This window comes from Peromyscus maniculatus, chromosome 4 (genome assembly GCF_049852395.1).
Source record: "Peromyscus maniculatus bairdii isolate BWxNUB_F1_BW_parent chromosome 4, HU_Pman_BW_mat_3.1, whole genome shotgun sequence".
Lineage (NCBI taxonomy): Eukaryota > Metazoa > Chordata > Mammalia > Rodentia > Cricetidae > Peromyscus > Peromyscus maniculatus.
Genome location: NC_134855.1, coordinates 51,010,284 through 51,031,856, shown reverse-complemented (window position 1 = coordinate 51,031,856; position 21,573 = coordinate 51,010,284). Strand labels below are relative to the sequence as shown.

Below are 21,573 nucleotides of genomic sequence, written 5' to 3'. Positions count from 1 at the left end.
ACACACACACACACACATTACAAGGTGATAGTGACGCACACCTTTAATTCCAGCGCTCAGGAGGCAGAGGCAGGTGGATCTCTGAGTTGGAGGCCAGCCTGGTCTACAGAGTGAGTTCCAGGACAGCCAGAGCTACACAGAGAGACCTTGTCTTGAAAAAAACAAAACAAACAAACAAGCAAGCAAGCGATTAGGTAGTAGGCACAGCGTGGATTTATGAGGCTCACTAGAGAATTAGTGACATGGAGAACAACTTGGTGCTCTGCTCCTTGGAGCTCCTGTTCCAGTCTTCAGTGAATGGCACACGATATGCTCAAGTACCCAGTTCTTAGATTCTTGTAATGTAAAACATGAGCAAATAGGTCCCAATTTCAGTCTCTTCTAGGTATATTTTGAAGGGGTTTCCTGCTGTGCTAGAGTCTACTTGTAAAGTAATAATAAACAAAGAGTGGAAATACAGCAAAACAAGTAATCAAGCCAGGTACTGTAGGGTACTGTCAATACATTTGAAAGCAAAATATGATTATAATGTTTGCAGTGAGTTTTTCTGCACCAGTAAGAAAATTTTTAGATATTAGCATTCATCTCTTTGGAATCACTGTAGTCAGAGGATCTAGAATTCAAATGGTACTAATTGAAAAGGGCCATCTTAAGATCTTAAGTGTTTTTTATGTAAGTTTTTTTTTTTAGGGGGGAACTAGAGTATAATAATAACTAATATATGAGAAAACCTAAAAGGTTTTATTATTCAGTGTAATTGTGGTATTTATGCTTTCAGCTTCAAAATAGTCCTCTTCAGTTTTATTGAAATGTTTTACATACAGTAAAATTTTACTTCAAAATATTTTGAATTTCATTTGTATTTATTTTGTTTGTGGGTGTTGCCACAAATATTAGAGATCAGATGACAACTTGTGGGAGTTGGTTCTTCCACCATGTGGGTTCAGGGGTTGAATTTAGGTCATCAGGCTTGGTGGTAGCCACCTTTACCTGCTGAGCCATCTCGCTGGCTTGAATTTATTTACTCAGTTTTGATAGGGAGGTTCTGAAGATTTGACTCGGGGCTTATGTGAACATTTATTTGCTTTTAAGCGATAGTTTATTCAATTTTGGCAATTGTGCTTGGTTATAAAATTTCTTTTTATAGAATGATCTTTCTTTTAAACAATATCAGGTAGGGCACACTGTGTGAAACACAAATCTTGATTCTTTTAAGACACTGGAAGAGTGAACAGCCAGACTTTAGGAGGATAAGAGCTTGAGTGGTACAGGCAGGTGTTGTGTCCACATGGAGCTCAGCTACATGAATTCTTGACCTGGATGATTCTTATTTCTTTTCTTTCTTTCTCTTTTTGAAGACAGGGTTTCTCTATGTAGTCTTGGCTGTTCTGGAACTTGATCAGTGAGCCAGGCAGGTCTCGAACTCACAGAGATCCACCTGCTTCTACCTCCTGAGTCCTGAGATTAAAGGCCTGAGCCACCACACCCTGCCAGGGTAGTTTAGTTAAGGATGGTCTGCTGGTGGAAATAAGGATGATCAATGTAGAAACTGTCTTGGTCAAGGTTACTGCTACAGTGATAAAAACACCATGACCAATAGCAAAAGCGACTTGGGGAGGAAAGGGTTTATTTTTATTGAGTTTACATATTCTGAATCACTGTCCATTGACAGTTGCCAAGGCGGAGACTCAGGCCAGTGGGGGAACCTTGAGGCAGGAGCTGATGCAGAGACCATCCATGCAGGAGTACTGCCTACTGGCTTGCTCTCCGTGGCTTGCTCAGCCTGCTTTCTTATAGAACCCAGGACTGTCTGCCCAAGGGTGTTCCCACCCATAATGAACTAATTAAGAAAATGCCCTACAGGCTTGCCTACAGTGATCTTATAGAAGCAATTTCTCAGTTGAGGTTCCCTCCTCTCAGATGACTCCAGCTTGTGTCAAGTTGGCATGAAACTATCCAGGACAGAAACTATCTAAGGAATCTCTTGATATTTAGAGAGTTAGTTAAGAATGCTTGCTTTTTTAGTATATATCTGTAAAGCTAATTACTAGAAGTTAAGAGGTTATACTGATAGCTAAACTGATTTGTTTGTGTTTGTTTTCATGACAAGGTCTCACTATGCAGCTCTGACTATCCTGGAACTCACTCTGTAGCCCAGGCTATTCTTGAACCCAAAGAGATCCTCCTGCCTCTGCCTCCCTAGTGCTGGGATGCATCACTGAGCCCAGCTGAATTTTGTATCATATCCTACCACACCATGTCATTTCATTTGTGACAAGGTCTCATTCTGTAGCCCGTGCTGATCTAGAACTTACTGTGTAGCCCAGGCTGTCCTTGAGTCTCCAGGGATCTTTGTGCCTGTGCTTACTGAATGCTGGGGCTACAGGAATAAATCCCTTTGCCCAGAAAGCTAGTCTGGCATTTAGCAAACACTTACTGTGTGCAAGTCTCTGTTCTGAGTGTTTGATACATGTTATCTAATTGAGTTAGCTATTTGGCATCTCCGATTGGACTTTCAAGACTGTAAAGGAAGAGATTGTGTTGTTCCTGTTTATTGACATATTTCTAGTGCCTAGACTGGTGTTAGTAACATAGTGAACACCCAATAATTATTTGTGGAAGGTAGTAATCATTTGTGAATGGGATAATTTCCCTCCTTTGATAGCTGTATGTAGGCTTAGTGATAAAGAAACATGTTTTATTGCTGCTTTTAATGAAGAAGAAAGAGTATCATGCCAAGAGTATGGACATTTGGTTTCTAGCTCTCTCTTACTGTTTCTTACCTCAGGGTGCTTTGTAAATTACCTCTTGTTAGACCATTGTATTATTGTGAGTGTAAGGCTTAGAAGCCCTTGGGGGAAACTACTCGATGTTCTAGACTGTGTCAGGGATAGCTCTTCTCGCATTGCGTTAGGTTGAGTTACGATGTTGATGTTTGAACAGCCCAGATAACCTTGGCTTAAAGAGTTGGTTATGGAAAGGAGTGTTTTGCAGTCAGAGATAGGTTGCTTTAGTCATAGTGGACCTTCTTTATGATTGCCTTAGGAAATTCATAGTTTAGCAGTCCCTAGGATTGCGGCCTTTTCCTATGGCCTAGGCTGCTATGAATTCCAGACAGCTGGTTACCCACAGTGTCAAAAGACCCAGTAATTTAGCAGCATTTCCCTTTCAACTGCAGTACCATACTCGCGCTACCATGCCTTTGCCAGAGTGTATTACAAGAATGAAGGTTAGGAAATGTAGTCCATATCTCAACACGCACGCACGCACGCACGCACGCACGCACGCACGCACGCTCCCTCGCTGCTGGGAGACATGTTATATCCTCTGTTTGAGCACCCCAGAGCTAGCTGCCCCAAGAAAGTAATTCTCTTGCTTGGTCGATATATCAGGGAATTATTCTTTAGTATGCCTACAACTTTCTCTTTCTAGCTGATTCCATTCTTGATTTTTTTCTTTTTTAGATTAAAAAAAATTATGTGTGTATGCATATGGCTAGAAGCATCAGATTCCCTTTGAACTGGAGTTACAGGTGATTGTGAGTGGGTGTTGGAGATCAAACTCAGGTCCTTTGCAAGAGCAGAGCCATTTTGTGCTCTTAACTGCTGAGGAAAATCCCCCATTCTTGATTTTGTAAAGGAACTCTGAGGAAAATATTTTGTAGGCTGCAGATATTGATGATCACAGTATTTTCATTCTAAAAGAGCTGACACAGTTAAGCAAAATTCCTATGCCTGCTGAATGGACAGATTTTCACACATCATACACACACTTTATATATGTGTAATTTTAAATACTTTATATATCGTGCTAGGGATTCAGTGATAGTTGCCTTATTTATTTTATTTTGTTCACTTGTTTGTTTTTTGATTCAGAATCTTACTATGTAGATCAGGCTGACCTTGAACTCACAGAGAGCCACCTGCCTCTGCTTCCAGAGTTCTGAATGCTGGGATTAAATTCATGACCCACCACACCTGGCTTGCCTTATTTTTATGCATTTTAATTCTTTGGTCTCGTTACGTCTTGCCTGTAGGAACTGTTAATATGTCATTCCAAAGGTAATTTCCCATTTCCCTGTTCCTTCTTCGTGTGTTTTTTGAAATGCTTCTTGTTTTTGTATATTGAGTTAGTTATTAAATCATTTGTGTAGTATTAATGAGCTTATTTTAATCTTTGGATTATAAAAGGAAAGGGTGTCTGCCTTAGTTGATTTCCACTTTTTTTAATTGAAAATAAATTTTTCCATATAATATATTCTGATCCCAGTTTTCCCTCCTCATCTCTTCTCAGATCCTCCCCACCCATCCAACTCCATGCCATCTCTCTCTTTAGAGAACAGGCAAATAAAACAAATACCCCCCCCCCAAAAAAAGAAACCAAAACAAACAGATAAAAAAGCCAAAGAAAAAGCACACCCACAACCCCCCCCCACACACACACCCCATAAAAACACAAAATCAGAAACCATAATATATAAGCAAGAGACCAGTAAGGTAAAAAATGTCCACAGCATTATGAGACAAAAATCTCCAAAAGTACCATTGTGTTTGTTTTGTGTTGGCCTCTCTTAAGTGTGATTTTTATACCCAGTGAGACTCCATTGGAGGAAACTTTTTGAGCAGTTGGCACTTGGAGATAGCTTCTGGGTTAAGAATGGGGGCTCATGTCTGCTTCCCCTCAGCACTGGGACCCCATCTGGCTTGGACCGTGCAGGCCCTGTGCGTGCTGCCCCAGACTCTGGGAGGTCATGCGCATCATCAGTTCTGTTGTGTGGGAGGCAATGTTTCCTTGATGTCGTCCATTCCCTCGGCTTTAAAGATTTTTTTCCTTGTCTTCTGCATAGATCCTTAGCCCTGAGGGGAGGGATATGATGGAGACATCCCATTTAAGACTGAGTTCGAAGGCCACTGTTTGCGTGTTGTCCAGTTGTGGGTCTCTGTATTTCTTCCCATCCACTGCAGGAGGAAGCTTCTCTGATGATGAGCTAGACACTGATGTGAGTCCAGGTCAGGCGCGTGGCTACTGGGGATCCCAGGTAGAAAGGGTTTCTAGATGTAGGTGGGTGACACAGAGGGACAGGAATGGGCTGAGAAGGTCCACGGGGAGGAGGAAAGCTCGGTCAGCTGCAAGATACAGAGGAGTCGTCAGGGAAGGGTTCTTGTGTGGGAGGATAGGTCCCTGCAAGCTGTCTGCTCCATGGCTGGGGATGAGACTGGAGAGACTGATGGAGGCCAGGAAGGAGAGCCTTCACCTTAGTTTTTGAGACAAGGTCTTTCACTGAACCTGGAGCTCAGCTCAGCTAGACTGGCTGGTCCGCTAGCTCCATGGACCCACCTGTTAGCACGTCGCCTGCACTGACATTACAGATGGGGAAGCACTCCATTTCTACATGGGCTCAGGAGACATACACTCAGGTCCTCAGGCTTTGGTGGCAAGTACTTTACCAAGTGAACTTTTGACCCAGCCCCTCACCTGTTTTTCAGAATAAAGAAATATCTAAAAACGTAAGGAGACATGACTTTTAGGCTCATTTTCTTTCTTGTTTGGGTCTTGTGTCCAGGGAGCCCTGTTTCTTTTTATTCAAGAATGACATTAAGAGACTGATATTCTGATCTCTAGGTATGATGATTGTTCCTGGGTTTGTTACTGAATTTAGGTCCCTTTACCTAACAGTTGTGAAATATGTGTAGCTACACTGACCTGTGTATATACATATATATTGGCATTCATTTATCTTTTGTATTTTTCTACTGGATAGATACTTAACTTTTGACAGTTAAGTATCTAAATTCAGGAAAGTTTAGGGCTGATGAGATAACTCAGTAGGTGAAGGCCCCTCAGCCTGACCACCTGAGTTGAATACCGGGTCCCACATGTACTGTTCTCTAATCTCCACATGTATGCGGCGGCTAAGGTGCACCTCCACATGCAGGCACACTACGGAAGTAAGTGAAAAGTATAACTAAAGTCGGAAATGAAAGTTTGAAAGGACATTCTGCCATTGTCTGTGTCTTGGGTGTGTGGTAGAAATGTTAATTCACTGTGCTGTGGGAATTTGCATTAATATTCATATTTTTCCTTTACCTATTGGAATTTTACTATGATTTTAGGGAAAACACCTGTTCAATTAGATTTTTTTAATATACTAAAATATATAATTTCCAAAATGGAGTGTTTATGTCTTAAGTAGTGGGCTACACAATAAGTCTAGCCATTGTTTTCTAATTATGTTTTTATTTTGAGATACTGTCTTCTTTGTAGCCTAAGCTGGCTTCAAACTCACTGTGTAGCTCAGGGTAGTTTGTAAATACCAATTTTGCCTCAGCCTCCTGAGTTCTAAGATTACAGGCATGCACCACTAGGCTATGTTTCTTCAAGTTCCATCATTGCTGAAAGAGTCCTTTTGTGCAAACCAATCCTTTTGTTTAGTTTTGTTTATTTTTTATTTTATGTGTATGTGTGTGCACCACAAGTGTACCTTCTGCTGATTATGCTCACAGAGGACAGAAGAGGACATTCCCCTGGAACTGGAGTTAAAATGGTTGTGAGCCAATATGTGGGTACTGGGAATTGAACCCAATTCCTCTGCAAGAGCAATAGGTGCTCTTAATTCCTGAGACAACTCTCCAGCCCTTCAAACTCATTCTTGTGTGAATTTCCTATAAGTTTGAGTCTTCTGCTTGTCTTAAGTTTTAATAATAATCTCATGAGATTTAAATGTGTATGTATGTATAAAATTTCATTTCACAAAAAGTCTGTCTTCTGTCTTAGGCCAAAACAAAATCCTTTGCCTCCACAAGGGAATAGTTGAATAGATTTAAATAGATCAAAAATGTCTTAAGTTGCCATTGAAGTCCTAGTAATAATCTAGTTATTTTCTAGTTCTAGTTTCTTGTTATTCTTTATTTCATTTTGCTTTTTTTTTGGGGGGGGGTACCTACAGAGCTATTGGAAGATGCAGGTCCTTTAGACTTCACTGAAGTCTATAGCAATAATCTTCAGACATCTCTGTTTCCTCCTTCCTTATTTCCTTTTTCATGCCTGTAGAATTACTGGGCCTTTCTAAAACTTGAAACCTATCTAAGGTGAGATGGCCTATGAAAAATGGAGAATTGTCCAGTTTAAGTTTACTTTGAATATGTTACATTTTTTTTCTCTCTAAGAACTAAGGGGCATTTCTTCTGGTGTATGTTTTGATATATGGCCTGAAGAATAAACTACTTTTTTTGTGTGTGTGATGCTGAGGATTGAACTCTGAATTTCCTCATGGTAGGCAAGTGTTCTGGCACTGAGCTATATCTCAGCCACTCTTAGCATCCTTAATATGTGGACAATGAGAATATATTTTTGAGGTTTATTTACTATGTATAGGTATTAAAATTATTTGATTTTTTACAATGTTTTTTACCATTTTGATTTGTGCTCAGATTGATGGACCTTTGGTTAGTTTGCCTTTTCAAATTGGCTCTAAAATAGCTTTTCCCCCTTCTCTTATTTTCTTCTTTTTTAACCTTGGTCGTGTTGTATTACCAAGGTTGGTTTTGTAATCCTGGGCTTAAAAGCTATCCTCCTGCCTCAGCTTTCTGAAATAGTGGGGATGGCAGGCACACAGCTCCAGAACTATTAATAGCTTCCTTCTGTTCTGTGAGAAAAATTGAGATTCCAGGTTATTTCTTTGTTATTTGTGTTTTCTTGTTTGATGCAGGATCTTACTGTATAGCCCTGGCTGGCCTTACACTCAAGATCCTCCTGCCTCAGCCTTGAACATTCTAGGATTGCAGGCATGTATCATTATACTCAACTCATTGTTGGCAGAGTTTTCCTGTCCTGCAGCCGCTCTCAAATAATCACTCAAAGGTTCAATATTAATTACAAATGCTTGGCCAATAGCTCAGGCTTGTTACTAACTAGTTTTTACAACTTAACCCATTCCTATTCATCTGTGTGCTGCCCAGAGGCTCATGGCTTTTACCTCTATCCTATTTTGTGTGTTCGACTCATTCTGACCTCTGACTCTGCCCTTCATCCCATCATTCTCAGTTTGGCTCTCCCACCTAACTTTATCCTGTTCAGCTATTGGCCAGTCAGCTTGTTTATTAAACCAGTCACAGTGACAATCTTCACAGTGTACAAAAGGATTTTCCACAGCATTTCCCCCTTTTTGTCTAATTAAAAAGGTAGGCTTTAACTTTAACATAGTAAAATTATATACAACAAAAACAGTTACCAAGTAAGAATCATAGTCATAATATCCAGTGTATTTGCATTTGGCAAAACTCAGATAAAATATTCCATTATCTATTTTATCTTTGTGAGTCCAAAGTTTTGTATATAATTTACCTTTTATCACAACTAAGGAAAAACTATAACTATTTAGTCTTCAACTCCATCAAAGACCCCAGACGGGTGAAATATTACCTAATGACAGGGACATCTTGCTGCCTGGACAGTCACCCAAAGTTCCTCTGTAATGTTGGGGCATCCAACTCTGGCTTACAGGCCTAGCATATCTGACAGACTTTTCTGTGAAGCAGGGAATTTTGAAAGACTGTCCTACCTTGTCTTGGCAAAGTTTAGCAGTCCCCTTTTTTGTGTCCTGCTGGCCTAGTTTGGACAGTAACTGTCAGCAATTGAGGCAAGGACAGTTTCTTTGCCCACATGGCTAGCTTTTGCCATAAAGGAAACAAACTCCATACGGAGTTTCTTTGATGCCCATCATCTTCTCTGAAGTAGATTGATGCTGCCAGGAACAGACATATGTCACTGTCATAAAAAGCCTTATGTTATTAAAACATCTTAAGTGCCATATTCTGTAGATCTATGAAGTGTTTGAAGACCACCTGTCTATCTAAAATAGATCTCTGTTTGACCTTGATAACATACATAACATTACTTCAAGTTTGATTGTAATAGGTGACTAACTTTTAACCTGCATTTCTTTATTATCCTAAATAGTCTGTAATGTAGCTAGAGTTTTCTCCAGTTCCCGCCAAGCCCCGACAGTCCCGCAGCCCACTTATAAAATAAACACACAGACTCTTATATTATTTATAAACTGTATGGCTGTGGCAGGCTTCTTGCTAACTGTTCTTATATCTTAAATCAACCCATTTCTATAAATCTATAAGTTGCCATGTGGCTCGTAGCTTACCAATATCTTAACATCTTCTCATGGCAGCGTCTGGCAGCGTCTCTCTACCTCAGCCTTCCACTTTCCAGAATTCTCCTCTTGTCCCTCCTATACTTCCTGCCTGGCTACTGGCCAATCAATGTTTTATTTATTAGCCAATTCAGAGCAACACATTTAACATACAGAACATCCCACAGCACTGTAATAATAACTTTCAAGGACTAGAAATTTATATTACATTGTTAAGTGAGCTGTATAGGTACAATACCTTAAACAAGAGTAGAAATGTAGGTACAGTAGTTTCTAACAAAAATAACCTTAGATTTGTATCATTTTACAAAAATACCTTAAACAAGAGTAGAAACATATACAGTACAACAATAATAACCTTAAATTTTTATCAATAAACCAAAAATTCATGACAATGTAAAATATTTAGGATTAACAGTTGTTTTTTGGAGTAAAGTAGATTCAACAATCTACCTTTTTATCTCATCATTTCTTTATTATATCCCTCTTTTTTCTTTCAGAGAGAGATCTTTGAATCTAACTTATTTGGCTAGTTTTTTGTTTTGTTTTTTAGCCATGACCAATAATAATTTGTAACCAACCACCCTAAACAAAGACAAACATCCATAATCCATCTTTTGGGAATGTGGACATTGTTTTCTCTAGACTGCTTTCTGCTATCTGAGGGGCACAGCCATTTTTGGGGGACCCTGAGAAAAATTTAGGATTATGGTCAAGTCCTGACTGGAGAATTCTGTGCAACTGGATCATCTCAGCCAGCAGCCTTGAAGCTGTTCTGGATGCAGAATCCAGAGGAGACTGTGACAGGGATTTTGAGATACCAGATCACCTGGGCCATCTGTTTTCATTGGTCTGGTCTCTTTGCTCTGAAAGTACGTAAACTTTTAAAGGTAACATACATATCTGTATTAATACAAGTATAGACTGTGTATTGTACACAAGTCAGCCAAAGATGATATTTTGTTATATGTTTGAGCAGGTAAAATATACATCAGGTGTCTTGATTTTTCTTTAGCTTTTTTTTTTTTAATGTTTGTTATCAGGATTTTAGGGGGTCTTTCTCAATCATCTGATTTTCTTTAACTTTGAATGAATCCACAGCCTTTTATTTTCTATGGAAATAAAAGCCGAACCTCCTTTCCAAAGTAACATATCTTTTGGCTTCCACTTTGAAGTCAAGACATTTTAATACATACACACACACACATACACACACACGTACATATATGTATACACACATGTACATATATGTACACACACTTGTACATATATGTATACACACACACACACACACACACATTGGTTTAATCCAACAGCATTTATACTCAAATGTCTCTTAGCAGCTATTGCTTTTTTGTCAGCATTCAATCAATTCAAAGACAATACAACAACACACAGTATCCAGATTCTCTGTATATTTTCCAGCTTTATGTGTTTTTTTTCTTTTATATTACTTTGCTCCCCTTTTAAGGATGCTATTTTATTATTTTAAAACTATATTTTTAAATCTGTGACTATGCCCTTTCTTTTTCCCTCCCAAGCTCATACATATTTAAACACACTGTAAACTGTTTAGAGGTTTTTTTTTTTTTTTTGGCTGAATCTGTTTTTACTGTATATTTCTATCCTTTTCTGACCACAGGAGTCTCTAAACTGCTAACCAGCGTGGCTAGGACTAAAGCTGTGCCTTTGGCATCTGGCTCTGCCCCCTCGGTGGTTCATGAGAGCTTAGCTTCATGGCAGAGGTGTCTGCGGGGGACATGTTTACTGCCCTAGCTCTGGGGAGTTTTGGGGCCCACGCTGCCACCAGGAGAGGACCACCTGCTGCTCAGGAACCCCATTTCAGTGTTAGCAGGGCTTCTTAGAGGAGCTGCACCCTGTGCTAGTGTTGTGGGAAGCCACCTCTTAAGGAACTGCGCTTCTGCTTGCCGCTGTCAAACAGAGCCTGCTGGGAAAAGGAGTTACCAAGAAGCCATGCTTGACTCCGTCTTTTGTGTGTTTAGAATCCTTTTTAAGCTTTTTCAGGCTTTATGTGGATAAATGTGGCCCTGGACGTTGGGCGCCATTTGTTGTCAGAGTTTTCCTGTCCCACAGCCTCTCTCAGATAACCACTCAGAGGCTTAATATTAATTTCAAATGCTTGGTTAATAGCTCAGCCTTGTTACTAACTAGCTCTTATAACTTAACCTATTTCTGTTAGTCTTATGTACTGCCTGGAAGCTCATGGCTTTTACCTCTATCCTATTTTGTGTGTCCGACTCATTCTCTGGCTGGTGACTCTCTTGTCTCCACCGTTTTCCTTCCGAGCATTCTCAGTTTAGCTTTCCCGCCTAACTTTATCTGTTCAGCTATTGGCCAGTCAGCTTGTTTATTAAACCAATCACAGTGACAAATCTTCACAGTGTACAAAAGGATTTTTTACAGCAGTTCATCTTACACGTATTTTTTTGTGCCAGATCTGAAACCACCTATTTCTCTGAGAAGTCTTGATCATTTTTAGTAGGCATGACATTTAAAGACCATGGTGTAAATGCAAATTCTCTTAAAAAGTATCTGATCTTTGTGTTTATATATTAACATTTTAAATTATGTTGTCTTATAGTCTTTTAAAAGTTAAAATGTGTATTATCATATGGGTATGTGTATGATATGTGTGTGGGAATGTTTGCATGCCTTGGTGTGTCTTTGGAGGTCAGAGAACAACTTTGTGGAAGTCCCACCTTTACAAGAGGTGCCAGAGATCAAACTCAGCTTGCCAGGTTTGTGTGGCAACTTTGTGTGTAGAGACTTGCTGAACCTCACTGGCTCAGGCTGTACATCCCTTTTGGGAAGTAAATGGATTATGCTTTTATAAATATATACACACCATTTTAAATTAAGTGTATGACATCTGTTTTTATAAGATTAAAACTAAGGAGCACTTCTATAACGAAGTCAGTGATTTCCTCCCAATCCTTTTAGTCCTAGAGTTTTGACGTTGTTACTAGTACTGTGTCTCATGGGACTTGGGTCCTGGAACTCTGACCAGGGGGGACAAGGATATGGAGAGAGGACAGTGACACTAAGGAACAACAGACACATGGACAGGAAAAGCTGGGTCAGGTGGGTTGTGTGCTCTGATGGAGCCTCAGCATAGGGCGAGGGAGCTCGAAGAGGAAGCTGCAGTGGCTGCTTCTCATACACAGTGGTCACTCTGTTACACTTGGACCCCCCACCCCCACCCCGGAAAGTTTTGCTATCCTGTGGAGCCTGGCCTCTGTAGGAACCAGCTTTGTCAAAATCTCTGTAGGCCCAAGGCCTTGATCTTTATTTGTCATGGCTGTGTGTGTGTAATACACATTCATCCAGGGCTTCCTCTGCTCCCTGCAAACTGGGTTGTTATGGGTTGTACTATAAGCCCTACAGCAGTCACCATTAGTTTGTGGGTTGTTAGCTGAGCATGAATCTAGCCCCGTTTTTCTAAAACCTGCCTTTATACCACCATATTTCTGAATATATTTAAAACATGGAGTTGTGTACTGGTGAATCTTGTAAGAGGCCTGATAATGCCCACCTTTACCCTCTATATTCCAACCAGCAGTGATTTATATGCATATTTTAGCATCATTTCTACTTAACTCTGAAATGTTTAGTCTCAACTGATGTCAGTACAGTATTTAAAGACTGGTAGGTAGGGGCAGTTCAGTGTCTTGTTAAAGCACGCTTCTCACTAGTAGCACTAAAGTAAGCCTTGATTGTTACTTTTTGTTTATCACATTTTTTATAGGGCTCTCAAAATTATGTACCAAAGGACTGGTTTCTTGGTTTAAAAGTTTAATCAGGTGTGCTGTGGTTAAGTATGATTTTTTTCCCCTGATAAATATAAGCTAATTAGACCTCATTTGAAGACACAGGTTTACCTTAAAATTTGGGGGGAGGGGAAGGAAAATAGTCATTTTTAAATCCACTATAGTAACACAATTATTATATTCTTTTAATATTCTTTGTTACCAAATTTAATGCATATGCAAACATTTTTACATAATCACATCTAACCAGAGTTTGTAAGTTCTAGCCTCATAATTACCATCTGATCCTTAACTTTCTCAATTCTTCAGGTTAAAGCCAAAAAACACTATAAAACACTAATTCTCATTTTAAATTCCTTGTGCCCTTGTTCTGGATCAAGGAAAAGTCATTGTAGTGAGGTCTCTACAGTCTCTATTGTTGATGGGAGTTTGGACAGTAGTTCAAGCAAATCAGCAAGTCCTCAAATGTCTCCTTTTGTTTCAGATTTTGCTGTGCTTTTGGCACATTTTACAAACATGACCCGTGTTACTGTGGTTTGGCGTCATCTTTTAAGTACTTATCACTTGATAAGAATCAGATAATTGGAAAATCAGTGACTAGTTTATTCCATATGAGTGCACTTTTTATCTTGGTTTAAATCATATAGTGAAAATATTCACATTTTTTACTTTCAGAATTCGTAGTTTGAGGCTTACCAGTAATCCTTATGTAGTAACAATTAGAAGTTAGTGTGAGCTCTGACCTCCCATTTCTTCGCAAATAGCAGCCACTCCTCAGTTTGGGATGCTTTGGGAAGTTATGTTAGCTTTTAGTATGTCATGTTAGAGAAGATTATGTTAGATATGGGTGAAGTGATATTGGCATTATGGGGTACATTATGAGAAGAATATGTTTTGTGACATTATATAAAACTTCAGTTGTCTTCTATAACAAAGCATTAGTAAAACTGTTTCTTCTCCTTTCCCAGATTTGTCCTTATAAATCTTGAGCTCTGAAATTATATCAGATGTGTTTTTCTTAGCAATTTAAGAATTGACCGAAAGTCTTTCCTTACTTTAGGAAGTCCACCTTCTTCAATGTCTTAACCAATAGTCAAGCTTCTGCGGAGAACTTCCCATTCTGCACTATTGACCCTAATGAGAGTAGAGTGCCTGTGCCAGATGAGAGGTTTGACTTCCTGTGCCAGTATCACAAGCCAGCCAGGTAAGAAATACGTTATGCCATGATTCATTTGCTCATAGATGGGGTAAATATGTATGTTTGGTATGTTCAGAATCAAGTTTCTTCCTAAATTAATGTAGCATTACTTTGCATGATTGTAAAAGCAATGTAGAATAGAAAAAGGAAGAAGGAAGGATTTTGTATGTTAATACAGTTATTTTTTTCTGAAATTGTGAAGTAGGAGAAATTAGCTTATTATATGATCTCATCATGTATTATAAGGATATACATGTATTATGCATAGGAAAAGGTATGTAGTGAAGATTTCAAATTTTTTTTTTTTTTTTTATGGGTTTTTCGAGACAGGGTTTCTCTGTGTAGCTTTGCGCCTTTCCTGGAGCTCACTTGGTAGCCCAGGCTGGCCTCGAACTCACAGAGATCCACCTGGCTCTGCCTCCCGAGTGCTGGGATTAAAGGCGTGCGCCACCACCGCCCGGCCCCGAAGATTTCAAATTTATTGATGATTCTGGGTAGTGGAATTTTTAGGTGATATTTGTTTGTTTGTTTATTTATTTATTTATTTTTAAAGATTTATTTATTTATTATGTATACAGCATGTATGACTGCAGGCCAGAAGAGGGCATCAGATCTCGTTACAGATGGTCGTGAGCCGCCATGTGGGTGCTGGGAGTTGAACTCAGGTCCTCTGGAAGAGCAGTCAGTGCTCTTAACCTCTGAGCCATGTCTCCAGCCCGTTTTTTTTTTTTTTTTAAATTATTATTTATTTATTTATTTATTTATTTTTTAGGGTTTCTCTGTGTAGTTTTTTTGGAGCTGTCCTGAATCTCCCTCTGTAGACCAGGCTGGCCTCGAACTCACAGAGATCCTGCTGGCTCTGCCTCTTGAGTGCTGGGATTAAAGGCGTGCACCACTGCAGCCTGGCTTGTTTGTTTGTTTATTAACACAAGGTTTAATGAGGTATCCCACACTGGCTTTGAACCATAGTCTTCTTGCCTCAGCCCGAGATCTCAGTGCTGGGGTTACAGGCGTATGGCACTATAGCTGGCTAAGACGGTTTCTTACTGTGTAGTTTTCCCTTGGTGTTCATTAGATCCTAAGGATATCAAAAGTTGTTCACCTAAAATGCTATAGTCATTTCCTCCATAGAGCCTTTGCCCCACCTCTATATATTTCACATCAACTCTATTACTTACACAATTAAGTGTTATGTACTTTATTGTTGAGGGAATAATGACAAGGAAAAAATCTGCATGCTCATTGTAGGTATGCTTTCTTTCTTGTGAATATTTTTGATCTGTGATTGGTGGGATGTAAGGTATAATATATAATACAGTTTTGTTTTGTTTTTTGTTTTGTTTTTGAGCTGTGCAGCCGTGGCTGGCCTGGAACTCACTATGTAGATAGGCCAGGTTGGCCTCAGATTTATAGAGATCTGCCTGTTTCTGCCTCCTGGGTCCTGAGATTACAGGTGTGGGCCACCACACCGGTTCTAGCTGTACCTTAGTTCTGTTGTCACGTTTTCATACAGGTTGTATTTTTGACCTTATAAACTGCAGAAGACAGGCTCCCTTTCAATCTCTTTATATCCATAAGAGCCTTTAATCGATGGTTTCAGTAAAGGAAAACAAGGAAATTTCTGAGGAATTCATTCCCTTACTACCTAAAATTTCAACAGATTTGAATTTCAAAAGATTTATTATGTCTTTATATATTTGAAATTTTCAGCAGCATCCCATGACCGTACTGTGGCAGTTGGACCTTTACAAGGACTGCCTGTTGGCAGGAGCACAGCCTCAGCAGTAGCCAGGGCCCAGCCAGGAGGGGCTGCAAATTAGACAGTGGCCTGCTGGGGTCGAGAGAATGATTATGGAGGGGGGTTCGGCAAAGGTGCGGATATATCGGGCATCACAGGAGCATCACCGGACCAGTGGTGGAGGAGAGATGGACAGATGCAGATAAGGAGAAAGCCACTGGGAACTCTGCAGTCTTTAGATTAGATGGGCAGGATTAGAGAGAGCTGGTAGCCTATAATATATACATTCAGAAATAAGTCCAGGAAGCTATTAATACTCTAGGGAAAACCCATATGCTGTGCTTTGTATACACATTGAAGGATATACTTCTCAGTGTAGTTATACCTGTTTTATCACGGGTGAGGTGACCAGTCACTCCTCACTATGTATCTACTTTCTGTCTCAGTGTCCTCAATGTATTATCTTATTTTCTCCTTAATAAAGTTTCATTTTGTCTAAAGATTAAAATACATACTTAATGAAAAATGACTTTCCAGATTAAATACAAATTGAAACTATCATTTCTATTATCTACTTCTAGTACTACTATGTACATATAAAGTATATTTACTATTTGTTTACTATTACTGAGAATTTAGTTTTCTTTTTAGCTTTTCTCTAACTTTTCATTCAGTATTACATTCATTCACAAAATGGTTTTATTCACTATTTTGAAGTGCTGATAAATACCAGGTTTCTGTTTCTAATCCTGGATTCTGCAGAATCCCAAGCGTATCTAGTTGCTTGCTTGATTGTGGTACTTGGTATGTGCATATGCCAACAGAACTTTTAGTAATATAACTCATTGGAGTTTTAATTCAGAGATAGGGCAATAGTTGCCTCCCTCATTTTCCTAGGTAAGGAAGTCTTAATGTGGGCTGTGGAGATGGCTCAGTGGATAAGATGCTTGCCATACACTCACAAACACCCAAGTTCATTCTCTAGAACCTACATTAAAACAAAACAAAACCTGGGCATGATGAGGATGCACTTGTAATCCCAGCAGTTGGGTGGCAGAGGCAGGTGGATTTCTGGGCTTTGTTGGTCGATAGGCAGCCTTGTTGGCAAACTCCAGATAGATGAGAAACTTTGTCTCAAAAAACAAGGTGGATGATAGCTGAGGACAGTGCCTGAGGTTGACCTCTGGTGCTATGGGATCGATGCCCATGTGAACACTCACACACACACTGCATGCTCATCTTCACATGTGCACAGAAGGGGAACTGGAGATGGCTCAGTGAGGAAAGGCTTGCACCCCTGTGTGAGGACTGCGTTCGATCTCCATTACTCAGGCACATGCGGTGCACTGAAGGTGGAGGTGGACTGTCTGGAGGAAGCTGCTAGCCAGGCTGGCCATGTCTGAATTTTATGACTTCAGCAGTTTTGGTGTTTTGAGTAAACAGATGGTGTTTGAGGAAGAGTAGATGTAGATGGTGTCTCAATGAGTAAAGTAGATGGTGATTAAGGAAGACTCCCAATATTGACTTTGGGCCACTACATGCCACCTGTGAGTGCACACACCCACACCCACACACTTCCATTCACCTCTGAACACTCATCCACACATGCACACACAATAGAGGGCCATCGAGATGGCTCAGCAGGTGAAGGAGGCTGCCATCAAGATTGATGACCTGAGTTTGATCCCTAGGACCCACATGGCAGAAGGAAAGGACTGACTTTTGCAGTTTGTCCTCTGACCTCCACAAGTGAGCTGTGGCACATGTGCACAGACGTACACACGCATGCACGAAATAATAATGTAATAAAAACTAAAAGACAGAAAAAAGTCACAATATATAGAATGTTTATTTTGAGGGCTATTAATTTATCTATTATTATGTGCTTTCCAAACTTTGTTCCAAGAAGCAAGTAGTTAATTTATGTGAAATGTTTGGAGAATTCAGTTGGTTGATAAGCAGGTTCTTTATATTTATCTTTTGTATTTCAGCAAGATTCCTGCTTTCCTCAATGTAGTGGATATTGCTGGCCTTGTGAAGGGAGCTCACAATGGACAGGGCTTGGGGAACGCCTTCTTATCTCATATTAGTGCCTGTGACGGGATTTTTCATCTAACACGTGAGTACTGTTGTTTGTTTACTGAGGAAGACTAATGTTGGTGTGTGTCTCCATGTTGCCCAAAGAGAAATGAGTGGTTTATAGATGAAAGTGGTTTGCTTTGTAAGATGAGTCATGAATTAGTCTATTGATTTCTAACCTTAATGTTCCTATCGTTTCTCCATGAGATCACGGCATAGCAAGTGTATTCCATGACATTAAAGTCCATTTGAATGTTATCCCTTGTTTTGGATTAGAGACCTGAGGTGTGTTTCTGTGTGAATTGATTTGGTGATTATAAAGGCATTTTTTTTTTCTGATCTATTTGAGTTGTGCTGGGTTGAGCCCAGAACTGCATGCATGCTAGGTGAGAGTTCTGCACAAGGCTTTGCCTCTCCTTATGCTGTGGGACTCCTCTGCACTTCTGCTTCTCCTCAGCTGAGAAGGCAGAATTGGGAGAAGGGGTTTCTGTTTCAGAGGAGGGAAAGGTACCCAGGGCGTCTGCTACAGATACAGGGAGTAAGAAGGAAGTCTAGATCGTCTCAGCTGGTGCTTATGGAAAGCCAGAATGCAAAGAACAGTAAGAACCTTGGGCTCTTTTGAACCCAAAGGGATGGGGAGATGGTTCAGCCTTGTAAGCAAAAGGACATGAGAAAGACCAAGATTGGAGGATCATCATTTGACAGGAATCAGGGAGGAAAAGTAGTGAAACTTGAGGAATCTAACCCGCAAACAGTAAAACCTATAGGCGATTGCTCTGCCTAATTCTAATATTAGCACCAAACACAGGAGGCCCCCACGGTCATTGTGTACCTAAGAACATGGATGCTAGGAAGTCATTAAACTTAGGCACAGGCTGATGACTGTTTTAACCCTGGCACAGTGACTGCGCCTTAATCTACTGCTATTTCAACTAGTAATTGCAACTCCACACTTACTGGCCTGCTTCTCCTGCAGCAGCCTGGCCGCTCAGGCCACAGCCTGGTGGGAATTCTGTTCCCACAGTCACAGGCTCATGTTGCTGCTGTTAAAGGTAACTTGAACTAAATCTCTGTCGTTCTATTTATGAAAAAGACTCGAGATTCAAAGGCTGGGGTGAAAACCTGCTAGCTAAGAGAGGCTAAATAACAACTAGCTAACCTTCTCTCTTTGCTGGTGTCTCCCATAGACCCATGCTTCTGCTTTGCCAAACCAGATAAATCTGTGCCACTCCCAAACCCACCCTACTACTTCCTGTGTCTCTCTATCTCTCCCAGATGCCCTATGATAACTTTCTGTCAACTAGTTGCTAATGCAGCCTCCTGGCCCAGGGTTAATTTTATTTAAATAACTCAAATGCAAAATCAGGATTCACAGTGTGATCAAATATCCCCCAACAGATGACTGATCTTGGAGGACTGAAAAATACATTGTCCAAATTGTTAGGATATACACAACATTTCACTTTAATAGTGGCACAGGTTCTTGCGAGGGATACTCTCTGAAGTTGAGATGTGGAAGACAGTTTCCTACAAACCTGAATAACCCTCGGTACTCCATTTCCATTCAGTGCCTATGCCAGCTCCATGGAACAAACACCTGGGAGATTTGGGCTAAAATACAGTGTTTTATGTGTCTTTAAGTCCTGTCTAGGGATACTGTTTTGTTTCATGTCACTTGTGTTACTGAGTAAAATGCATGCTGTTTATGCTGGGGAGATGGCTCGGAGGTTAAGAGTGCCTTTCTTCTTCCAGAGGACCTGAGTTTGGATCACAGCCCTCTTGTCAGGTGGCTAAGGACTTCCTGTTATCCAGCTCCAGAGGATCTGGAGCCTCCCTCTGGCCTTCAGAGGCACCTTCACACATGTGGCATACATACATAGACACATGCATTAAAAAAAAAATTTAAGCCAGGTGGAGGTGGTGCACACCTTTAATCCCAGCACTTGGGAAGCAGAAGCAGGCAGATCTCTGAGTTCGAGGCCAGCCTGGTCTACAGATCCGGACTAGGACAGGCACCAAAACTACACAGAGAAACCCTGTATTGAAAAACTAAAAAAAAAAAAAAAAAACCCTTAAAATCCACAATCCACAACACCACATGAGATTTGATGATTCTGTCAGGTAGACAGTCAGTAAAAGAATTTTATGGGGTCTGGAGAGACGCTCAGCAGTTAAGAGTGTGACTGATCTCCAGAGGACTCTGATTTAGTTCCCAGATTCTATGTCCGGTTGCTTACAACCACCTGCAACTCGAGTTCTAGGTGATCTGACACCTCTGGCCTCCAGTGGCCCCTTTGTACATGTAACCCCCCCCCACACACACACACACAGGTACACACATGTACACATAATTAAAAATGAAGTAAATCTTAAAACAAAACCTCTTATTAGGGATAGGACTATGGCCTGGTTGTAGAGAGTTTACTTACCAGGTATGAAAACTATTTTCTCCCCCGCGGTGTCCTACCTCAAAGGAAAGTTTCTGGTGTTTATCAAAAACACTAGAAATTCATATTCCAAAGACTTATTTGGTAGATTAGACTGCTTTTGAAAATTAAGTATCTCTTATGCTTAGTATGTATTACTTTTGTGGAAGATTTTATTGTTGGGAACATCTGTTTGTACCAGTTCGTTTATTTTATTTTATTTTATTTTTTTGTTTTTCGAGACAGGGTTTCTCTGTGTAACTTTGCGCCTTTCCTGGAACTCACTTGGTAGCCCAGGCTGGCCTTGAACTCACAGAGATCTGCCTGCCTCTGCCTCCCGAGTGCTGGGATTAAAGGCGTGCGCCACCACCGCCCTGCCCAGTTCGTTTATTTTTAAGTCTTTTGAAGCTAATTATTCAAAATACTTCTTCAGGTTAGTTATTTGCATCAACTGAGACAGCTTTTTAAAATAAAAAATGAAGGCCAAAGCCTTCATTCACATTGAATCAACACTACAAATGATATTCAGAGTAGTTTTTGAAGTGGCTCCATAGATATGACTGTTCAGGGGCTCACTGAGGCCTGCTCAGGACCAAGAAAACTCATTTAAATGATACCATGAAAAGAAAGGAAAAATAGGATCAAGTTAATTTAACACAACATTTTTGTTTTGTTTTGTTTTTCCAGACAGGGTTTCTCTGTGTGGTCCTGGATGTCCTAGAACTCACTCTGTAGACCAGGCTGGCTTTAAATTCACACAAATCCGCCTGCCTCTGCCTCCAAGAACTGGAATTAAAGGTGTGTGCCACCACCTCCTGGTGTAATTTTTTTTTAATTTGAGGATAAATTAGTTAAAATGAATATAGTGTGGTGTTTGTGAGTGTAGCGTGCATGAGTGTAAATGTGTGTGTGCATATGTGTGTACATGAGTGTTTGTGTGATTATGGGGACCAAATCCTAGGCCTCTGTGTGCTAGTACTACCACTGAGCCGTAACCCAATACCCTCAGCCTAAGTGTGTGTTTTAGAATCAAACTGAGTGTGACTACTGACTCCCACTGATAGTTATAAAACCGTGAAAAAATAATCTGCATTTCTGAACCATAGTTTTCCTTGTAAAATGAGAACGGCAATGCTGTACTACCTACATAACTATTTTGTAAGTTGAAATATGAAATATCT

General features: G+C 40.2%; 1 protein-coding gene across 1 annotated transcript in view; it reads left to right on the top strand.

Moving 5' to 3' along the window:
- Positions 1–21,573, top strand: part of Ola1 (Obg like ATPase 1) — a 136,208-nt gene that overhangs the window by 2,654 nt on the left and 111,981 nt on the right. Inside the window, exons 3-4 of the mRNA XM_006972431.3 lie at positions 14,012–14,155; positions 17,879–18,006. Of these exons, the coding sequence (XP_006972493.1) occupies positions 14,012–14,155; positions 17,879–18,006 (272 nt within the window). The remainder of the gene's footprint in view (positions 1–14,011; positions 14,156–17,878; positions 18,007–21,573) is intronic.